At 41.6% G+C, this 10,346-nt stretch overlaps 1 protein-coding gene across 1 annotated transcript; it reads right to left on the reverse strand.

Annotated features, from left to right (window-relative positions):
- Positions 1-8,348: 8,348 nt before the first annotated feature.
- Positions 8,349-9,990, reverse strand: LOC118493912 (zinc finger BED domain-containing protein 1-like). Its single transcript, XM_035995753.1, has 2 exons — positions 9,394-9,990; positions 8,349-9,242 (listed from the first exon to the last, which is right to left on the reverse strand). Exons 1-2 carry the CDS (start codon positions 9,988-9,990, stop codon positions 8,349-8,351), a joined length of 1,491 nt encoding a protein of 496 aa, XP_035851646.1.
- Between the last annotated feature and the right edge of the window lie 356 nt (positions 9,991-10,346).

Here is a 10,346-nt window from a genome sequence, read left to right on the forward strand (position 1 = left end):
TTTTTCCCAGTGGAGGAGGAAGTGCATCTCTGTCTGACCCAGTTGGTGGTCACTGAGCCAGTGTTTAGTCAGGATCCGTCTCTTCTTCGTATCTCTGACAGTGTTCAGAGTCAAATAACAATTTAGTCTACTTTGTTTGCTTTCTCCAATGTTCTAAATATTGGTATTTTGAATGATTTATACAAAGCTCATCCCTGTGTATCACCGGATGTCCAGTGACAGTGCAGCATGGAGGCACTCAGAATGCCAACGCGTGCATTCAACTTGGTCATATGGGCCCAATGTCCAAAAATGTCTTTGTGGGGAAAAGTATGGTTGAGGCTGCAGTCAGTATTGCTATTTCTACATTCAATGAGGGTGCCTCTGCCATGCTGGCTGTGATGGAGAAATTGTGGCTTCAGAGCACAGCCTGTCAATGCAATGAAGGATGACAACATGGTTAGGATCTCAAAAGCCAATAGTGTCCATTCCACCAGCGCATAGCGGAGCCATAAAAGTGTAAGCACAGCCAAAAAAGTGAAAAGACACCAGCACGAGATGGAGGAAGGCCCTACATATGGTGCTGGCATGGATGTGTAAACTAACTTGGGGGAGCTTTGGGAGTTCGAAGTTTGTGATGTAATGGTCTTCAGTTGAAGGCCATGTTGATGTGTTGTTTTGGATGTTATGATCAGTGATGGATGATGCAATAATGAGTTTTGGATGTTAAACAGTGTGATACATGGATCTTACTTGGACCTAAAGGGATATGTGTCTGTAATTCATGGCTTTCAATAGAAATGAGCGGAATTTTGCTATAAAAAATCTTTAAAGCCTGTTTTCTCAAAATGACTTTTCTCTCATACTCCAAGTCTGAAATCTTCACTTCAGTAGCACCTTTATACACCAAACTTCCCAGTCTTGTACCTAGTTATATTATGAAGACATTTACAGAGGGATTTGTAAATATATTATTTCTAAGCCGATTTGTATAATATTTTATTCCAAAAAACATGGCGAAAATCGAAATAAAAAAAAAAATTCTGATTTACAGGATAACAAAAGTAGATATCCATAAATCCCTCTGTAATTTTTTTCCTATCTAATATGTGAACACAATGAAAAAAGAATTTTGAACCTGGCTTTATCCAATACTCAGATTTCGTTTTTTAAAATATATGCAAATTAGCGCATATTTAATTAGATAATGCCTAATTTGCATATTTAAACATTAAATTACAGAAAACTTGTAATACATTTTTTCTCATATTAATGTCAGTAATCAACTGGGAGTGTTCCATGGTGATATCTCCTAGTTAAAAATGTTACCCTATTCACCTGTAGTGTCCTATATAATCATTCTATCATCCCTTTAACAAAAAAAGAGAAACCTTTTTGCCACAACATGAACGTATTATAAATAAATAAACAAATGACGTTGTGTACAAGCTAATATTGAAATAACTAAAATGCAAAGGAATGTAAACAACAAAGACTTTTAGTGCAAACAGCATAATGACACAAACAAAAAAACTTGGTGACTGCCCTGTTGTCAACGTTGAACTAATGGAGAACTAACTTAAGTGCAAAGGAATGTAATTGAATTGCCTTGTTGCTGAAAGGAGCTGTAGAAGTAAAGTTGCCTTTCCTTACAACCTCAGCCTGTCAGTCAGTCACCAGGGCAGAGAAACCACTGTTGTGCCTACTTGTCTCAGAGGAAGTGTAAAACGGTACACAACCGCTTTCCGCTCACCATTAATATCATTTCGCAGCAAACGCTGTCTGCGTGAAGTTTCGAAGAACTGTAACCACACTTGAAACCACTTTATCGGCATTGCCGAAAGATAAATAAGTTTTCGATGCCATAAAAGTATCGACGTTCGGTTCCCAGCCCTGCTGTTGCTATTCGGTACTCGTAGTGATGGTTGACTGGTTGCTAGGGTTTTCCGAAAGATAGCTTGGCCATGCACTGGCCTTTTGAGATGGGACATTTCCATGTGTCTTTGTTTACTTTTACTGCAACCGCCCACACTCAGCCATCACAGTGCTTGACCGAAACATTGTTTGTACTTCAAAATCTGTCTTATAATTTTCTCATCTGAATGGTCAACAAACCTCGTGTCCCAGAAAAAACATTTATGTGAGGTCTGATCCAGTTGGTTTTAAGGGTACACTCAGCTTGTCCATTGTATCAGTGTGTGTAAACAAAGTAAGAGGGGTGTAAAGGTATAAAGGGACAAAACACACATTCACAATGTGATCCAATCAGCAGTAAAACACTCTCAACCATAAACAAGTTGTTTAGACCACACTCAAAGAAAATATAGTCTTTATAAAAAGAGGAGAATGGCAGATATGATAATACCACACACAGATGCACATAAAAACACACACACTTAGGCTCCTTCTGATGAGTCTTCTCACTCTTGAAAATGTAATATTCCACAATGCACAGAGAGAGGGCATAGGGGCCAATGACGTTCATACAATTGTGAGGGGAATGAAATTGAGTTTGCAAAAAAACAAAATTAACGATTGATTTTGAGTTATTTCTGTTAGCCTTGGATATACCGAATGAGTCATTCTTTAAGCTTATGATTCATCAAACAGACTAACAACTATCTATGAATTTAACCTGGACCAGCAATTCTCACATTTCATCCCTGACTCGTGGGGAAATGATGGAAGAGCCACACTTAGTTATTGAATACTCTTCCTGCTCTCTGTGATCAATACTTAATTACACCCGCTTTTCCTGTTTTCGGGGTGGATTATTGGTCAGAAGAAAAGGGCTTGTTTGAGAGGTGAGAGCAACCCAGCAGGCTTATAAAGACAGAAACTGTTGGAGGGATCAGTAACCATGCATCATTACTCTGCAGTCGATTGTAACAAAGTGTCCTGAACCATGCTTAATGACATTAGAGGCAGAGAATAGGGCGAGGCAGCAGATGCATAGTTTGTTTGCCAGGCCACTACTGATGTAACTGGGTTAGCCTGGCCTCCTTAGTGCTATAATGTGCCTGATGAAAAAGGGGCCAAGACAATTAATAATCCCTCAAAACATATGTTTCTTTTTGCAGCTTAAACGTAGCTTTTAGGAACTTGTAATTGATGAAAAGAGGCAAAGAATTGACTTGCCACCCTACTGACCTAAGGGTGTTCGATGAAGAAACACTGAAGAACAATGTTCCATTAGAGTTTAAGTATACTGAGAGGCATCATAAATCCATGTGTCATCTGGATATTTGTGCAATTCATTTTCATTACATAAGCCCACAGCATAAAAATGTTTGCACCATGTATCTGCCTGAATCAAATACATGGTGCCATGTCCAGTGATGGCCGGTCTCTATTATTTACTTGTCATTGCTACATGGCTTTAGGGATGGCGGTGTCGGACTGTCCACCACTTTTATTCAGACTGACATATTTTAACAATTATTGGATGGAATGCCATGACATTTTGCACAGAAAGGCAGGGTCTCCAGAGGATGAAGCCTACTGACCCCCAAACTTATGGTGGCTCCAATATGAGATGACATTTTTGTGCAACGAGTGTGCAATGTCTTATGGCATAGTTCAAATGACTCTGTACGCAATTGGATAGTCCTTCAACCAATCAGACCAACGATCCAGGTGACATAGCAGCGACAGCGGCATCAACGGGTTGCTGCGCTTCAGTGGCCGCCATGTTGAATGTAAACAAAAAGCTGGTCGCTTCTCTATCGTCATCGTGTTAAACCTGCCAATAGCGCGCCAGGTGGATAAGCCAGTATGTCCCCGCACATTTGTAACGGAAGCAGGATAGAAAAACATACAGGTTTCCAGCCTGAGCTGCAGGGCGAAATCAAATCACCGGCAGATCGGGCTGGGTTTACCCCGTCTAACCCTACCCGGCTACAAACGGAAACCAGAATGCTTCCGATACCAAAATCTTGTCCTGTTGCTTACATATTCTGCATTCATGCATATCTGTTTGGAGATTTAAAAAAGCTATTTAAAAAACATTACTCTGGGCTCACAATTTCTTTTGGGATATTTTCTCCCCCACTGTTTGTAATGCTTTATAGTAATTATATAAAAATAATCATTTAATTGAGAAATTACCAAATACATTTGAAACTAATGGCATTCCCATCAGCCCTAGCTGTACTTTGTATGTAATGTTAGTAAGCAATTGTTAGCATTGTCATTGTGAGCACCTGAGCATTTAGCACAGCCTCACAAAGTGCTGTGTAGACTCTAAGTCTCTCTTTGCTCTGCACGTCTGTCTCAATAAATCAAAATGGACGGATGCACCCTCTGCATTAAAATAATGTGCTGTGAGACTTCAATTAACTCCGTAGTTACCTCAAGAAGTGTTCAACCTTGAGAATCTGTCACATTCTGATTTAATATTCCAAACTATATACATAATGCACCTGATACGAGTACGCCTCCCAACTCCCTGTGAATAACATCCACGGTAAATTTGAACAAATCACCACTTAAAGCCGAGCGTATAGTGAAGATTATCCCTCCCATCAACCTATCCTTTCTTTCTCTCTTTTCCCAAGGACAGAAGCAGGTGTTAATAAGACTCATTTAGCACAATGCAGCAAACCAGGGCTCATCACAATGCAGAGATAATGAGATAATAAGATTGCTTTGAGGTAGATAAACATCCAGTGAATATCGCTGGCTGTCACAGGTGTTTTTACATAAAGCATGTTTAATCAGCGCTCATCAACATTCCCAATGCAAAGGTCTTGTCCTTTGGAATTGAATGAAGGGCAAAATATATATAGTATATATCCTGGAAAGCATTTCAGGAAATACCAAAAAAGTGTTTACGAAAGAGAACGCCATCTAAGTTCATCCACAAAGTCACGTTAATATTTAATAGCCGGCCGTACTAGGAGGATACTAGAATTTCTCAGATGTATTTATCATGTGTTCTGCTGATTATCTGTATTAAGCATGCAATTTCACCCCGATCAGCTATGTGTTCATCAAAGGGAAGAAACAAAGATCCTTTTGGTCTTGGCTGATGTCGGAACATGATGCGGTTGCTATTTAGCCAAGGGCTCTACATCTATGCCTGTATCAGATCAATTATAGATTAAAGACTTTAGTTTGTTTGCTTGTTTTCTCTGGTATGTGTTCTCTCATTTATATGTGATTTGATTTTGATATATAAAAAAAGTGCAGATTCAGATGATATGTGTTCGTGCATGTGGTAATATGTGAGGCCTTTCATCTGCATTGGCAGGTGTAGATACAGTATCAGTGTCTGGAAACCAGAGCAGTTAGGGTGTAGCTTTGAACACTGGGGGTTGGTAATAGGGCTGTGTATTGGCAAGAATCTGGCGATACGATACGTATCACGATACATGGGTCATGAAAATCAAACTGCCAGTTTGGGATTGTGGTTCACAGGTTCTTAGTGAGCAAATATTTATATGCTAAAGTAGGCCATAAGTTCAGCCATAGCTACATTGTTAGCTTCTAGCAAAAAGTCAGGCACTGCTAGGTACTGTTAGGCAAGGACACTGGTGGTGTGTCTCAGCATAGCCATCTAGCGGTAGGGGGTTTAAACACAACATAAACGTGAACCACTGTATTCACCATATTTTTGCACATAAACAAAAAAAAATAAAAAAAATAAAAATCAATATTGTGTTGTGTGCAAAATAAAATATGGCGATACTCAAGTGTATCGATTTTTTTCTTACACCCCTAGTTGATAAGTTTACCTTTTTATGATTTGCATGTTAACTACTACTGACTAGTGGTGTAACGGACCATACAGATCAACACTCACAGTTCAGAATGCATGTGAACCGCAGATCAATTGCAAAGTTTAACCATAACAGTAGTGTGAAATACATTTTACTGTAGCAGTTACTTAAAGTAAGCCGATAAATCTCTATGGAGGGTTGCCGTGAAAAGATAAAGGCAACGCAATTTTCCATTCATGTTGAACGGTGCATGTTAAAGTCCCGTTCTTATATAGCACCGATGCCTGAACGACCGGTAGGCCTGTCTACCAGACGGAATAGCAACACGGATTTCAGTGCCACTTCATTGCCTGCTCTGCTCTCTGATGCTCCGAAACAGACGTTATAGGCAACAGGTAACGTTACCGTTAGCTCGTAACTGGCTTAAATACGGTTAAAATGCTGACAGGTAAACGGTGTAAAAGTGTGACTGTATTTCACCGTAGAGGATTCCAGCACCAGGACGTCCAACAGTCTGCTGCTAAAGCTATGAGCTAAAAGACACAAACTAGCACTATGGTCACAGCTGCTGTTGGAAAAACAACACAGACTGGACTAAATTGTGCGTTTACTTGAATCGTGGTGCATTCAAAGTTATTGTAAAATACCCTTTTCTCATCTGCTTTTGTCATTTAACAGCAATTTACTGGTGAAAGAAGTTACTTATCACATTCTTAATAAATCATTTAAATTCCCCCTTTTTGTCCTGATCCGAAAATTGATCCGATCCGTGACTCAAATCATTGATCCGATCTGCACCGCGAGTTTTGTGATCCGTAGCACCCCTACTACTGAAATTTAGATTCATCACTCAACGGTCTCTCTCTCTCCCCACCCCCATACACCTTACCGAAAGAGAAACGTATTGAGCAATCAGCTCCTATTGAGTCAATAGATTTTTAGCAACCGCGGCTATGGTTGTCAGCTTCAGCTGATTGCCTGACATACTTCTTCAGTGTCCCTTGGCTCATCTACAGCTGTCAGTTTTCCAGACATGGCTGTTGAAGCCATGCCCCTAGCCGTTCACGTAATTCCCTGTACATCCTGTCTTTTTTTTTTCCCTTCTTCTCTCACCTGGACTCTGGCCAGTCCTGTCAATCTTGATAGCTCCATTGCCCAGAGTGGCGCTGTCTGTCTCGCTTTTCCTTGGCACATTAGATTTTCTCTCTCTCTGTCCCTCTACTCCCACCCCCCGGTCCCTGACCTCTCTTTATTTCTCTCTCTCCCCCTCTATTCAATCTCTTCCTCTTTCGTCCCGCTCTATTTTGCCCCTCAACCCACAACCTCCCTTTCCCTCTCTGAACTTCTGCAGCACTCCCAGAGGAGCTGTAGCTGAACAGCCAGCAGTGCCGTATCAGACTGTCCAACATATGGAGGAATGCTGCGCCCCAAAGCAGGGTGGCTTCACCTCAGCAACAAAGTGCCAGCGATGCATAACTGATGAAGACGTTATGGGGTCACGCTAAATTTGTCGCAAATGACTTAAAACACTCGCCGCGGCAGCTTGGACAGAAGAGGTTGCTTTATATAAAGATTAGACTCAGTCAAATTCGGCCTCAGCCTCTCTGTATTCTCTCTCACACTAGCTGGCCTGATGCAAATCAATAAAGTAATTTTCGCCCAGACTCATCGTAATTAACATTGTGCCATGTGTGCTCAAGGGAACGGCTGCATTTGAATAGAAGCGACTTCCAGCTGCTGCTGAGATGCCTGTGATTTAGGAAGTTTAAGTCAGCGAGAGGAGGGGAGCTCTACATGAGTAAGCATTTAGTACTGCCCACACAGTATTTAGCAATGCTTATTATATATGAAGACATTATTCCTTCAAAACAAAACAACCTTTTTTTAATTAATTGATAAAAAATTGTTAGCTGAAACTCATAATTTTTCTTATAATTCTAAAGCCCTATTCGCACAGGACTAGGATTTAGGGCTGCAGCTAGGGCTGTAGTCAACCAAAGAAATGCTTAGTCGACCAAAGTCCTGTCCTGCGCAACGATCAGTCGACTTAAAAAAAAAAAAAAAGAAAAGACGCAATGTTTTGCATTTTGATTGAACATTTATTAAACAATTGTCATAGAGCATTTATAAAACAACGAAAAAACATCAATAATACATAAAACTATAATAATAATACAATTCTTTGAAAATTAAGTGATTTTTTTTTTAACTGCAAAGTGAGGAGCTCTGTCCTAGGTCTATAGTGACCGTCACAATCGCGCACCTGACCACACCACACGCTACAAAAAATATAACTGCTAAAACTGCCAAATAATGAAAAATCCTAACAAAAGCTCTCGTTTATACAGGCTGTATATTCTTCTTTACTTTCAAAGCTATGGGTTAACTTTTGTCCAGCCGATCTAGGCGTTTTAAAACAAACACACAACAAACCCAAATAGCCTAAAAAACAATCCTAATAATAATGGGATGTATAGTAGGAAGGCATATAGGTTTATTTTCGTTTTGTTACATTATTTAGGCTATTTTCAAATGTTAATTTTAAAAGTGTACAAATAAAAACCAAAACATAAGAAAACACAATCTATTGAGCCAGCATAATAAAGCCGTTAAGGCTACTTACGGATCTGCAGACCTAGTCCACCTTTTTTATGTTTGGGCCAAAAACACTAACATGTCCACATTCTTGGGTAAAAGACAGCTCCTCGACTTGTTAACAATAAATCCTGCTTTGGAAAATATGCGCTCTGCAGGAGTGGAGGTTGCAGGGATGCAGAGCAGGCGTTTGGCTGCCCGAGCAAGTCGTGGATATCTCTCCTCGTTATTTTTCCACCACGCAAGTGGCCCAGCAGTGTCCACTTTACTTCTGTCCTTAAGATAATCTTTCATTTCGTCGCAAGAGGATCTTTGTGCGCTTGGCTCATCAGGGTCATCCTCTGCACCATGTCCACAAAGAAGCATTGCTATCTCCTTCTCTTTTGCCGTTTTCTGTTTTTTTGCCAACGGGTCCTCATCATCCCCTGTCTGCTCTGCGCTGTCTCCTGAGAGGCTTAGCCTTTGTGCAAGTTTTACGACTTCAGAATAGGCCTCATCCCGTTTCTCATCATTAAGAAAAGGTAGCTGTTTGAAGCGCGGGTCCAGTACTGCAGCTAAAATGTACAGGCTGCTTGTCATCACAACTCGGTCTTTGAGTTTCCATCGACTATCTATTTCCTGCACAAGCTTAAGTTTCATCTTCTTCTTTGTTGGACTATCGTTATCTGTGACGGCAAGATGACTTTTTTTTAGATTCTCAAGCATTGGGAAGGCCGCAGACAGGGATGTGTTAGTCTCCTCCGACAACAGCTCGGTCAATGTAATAAAGGGCTTAAGAACGTCTGTGATGTCTTCAGCCATATTCCACTGCTCTGTTGTCATGTCCAAAGTGCTGCTGTCACTCCTCTTAGTGTAATTGGGGTCCGATAAAGTGGCGGTGATGGGCCAGCGCTGCTCCAACAGTCGCTCCAACATAAAGCAGGTGGAGTTCCACCGGGTGGCCACATCCTGGATGAGTTCGTGCTCAGGAGCTTTTTGCTGCACCTGTTTCTCTTTGAGACCCGTTTTTGCTTTGTGTCCCTTTTTTGAAGTGCCCAACAAGACGGCGCGCCGCAGCCACCGTGCGCGACACCGGGTCTTCTTTTAAGGCAGCATTTACGCACAGCTGCAGGGTGTGGCCTGCACACCTAACCAACTCCACGTCTGGCCACTGACCGGATCCCTTCAGTAATTCCACCGAGAGGACCATGTTGGCAGCGTTGTCCGTTACCACTGACACCCGCTTCTCTGGTGGAATGTGGTAAGTGTCTGCGACTTGAGTGAGTCGCGCAGCAACATTTTCTCCCGTGTGCGCTTCATCCATCTGCTTTGTTTCTAACACAACGCTATTCATTTTCCAGTCCGCATCGATAAAATGGGCCTTAACTGTCATGTATGCCTCCATTCTAAGCGAAGACCACAAATCAGTTGTGAGGCTTGCAGCCTCGGAGGATTGGAGTAACTGGTTTACATTTACTTTAAGTCCATCAAACTGCGAACGTAGCGCACGCATGACAGTCTCCCGTGCTGGCACAGTATATCTTGGCTCGACGATTTTAAACATGTTCTTAAAGCCCTCTCCTTCCACTGTGTTGACTGGCCTCATATCTTGGGCGATGTAATGCACAATCCCCTTGGTGATGTCCTCCTTTCTCTTCGCCGACAGAGGATGGACCAACTCCAGTTGCGTCTGGGTGCTTCCTGACGCCTGTGGCATGGCCTGGGGATGCGCCTAGTACATAACCAATAAAATATATAAACTTTTAGACATAGCAAGCTGTCTGACACGTGTATATCTCGCTTACCGCTTTTAGGTGATAGGCCATATTGGTCGTTGAGCTATGGTAAGTTAGCTTTAGGCCGCATAGCTTGCACTCCACAGTCTTGTCGTCTTTTTTTGTAAAATGCAGCCAGACAAAAGATTTAGATTTCTTGGACATTTTGTCGACTAAAGCCAAAACAAGTAGCGTTCTAACTGAATGAATACAGCAAAACTACCTATATTCCATACTGAGTGCGAAGCAGCAGTGCAGCCAGCCACAGGTGCGGTTCCCGAGTGTTCTACGTGGTGCG

The sequence above is a fragment of the Sander lucioperca genome, chromosome 19, assembly GCF_008315115.2.
Source record: "Sander lucioperca isolate FBNREF2018 chromosome 19, SLUC_FBN_1.2, whole genome shotgun sequence".
Taxonomy (NCBI): Eukaryota; Metazoa; Chordata; class Actinopteri; order Perciformes; family Percidae; genus Sander; species Sander lucioperca.

Coding starts and splice junctions, on each gene's coding strand:
- LOC118493912 (XM_035995753.1), bottom strand. CDS start 9,990: ATGCCACAGGCGTCAGGAAGCACCCAGACGCAACTGGAGTTGGTCCAT. Junction 9,243..9,393: donor GCCACACCCTGCAGCTGTGC/GTAAATGCTGCC, acceptor GAACTCATCCAG/GATGTGGCCACCCGGTGGAA.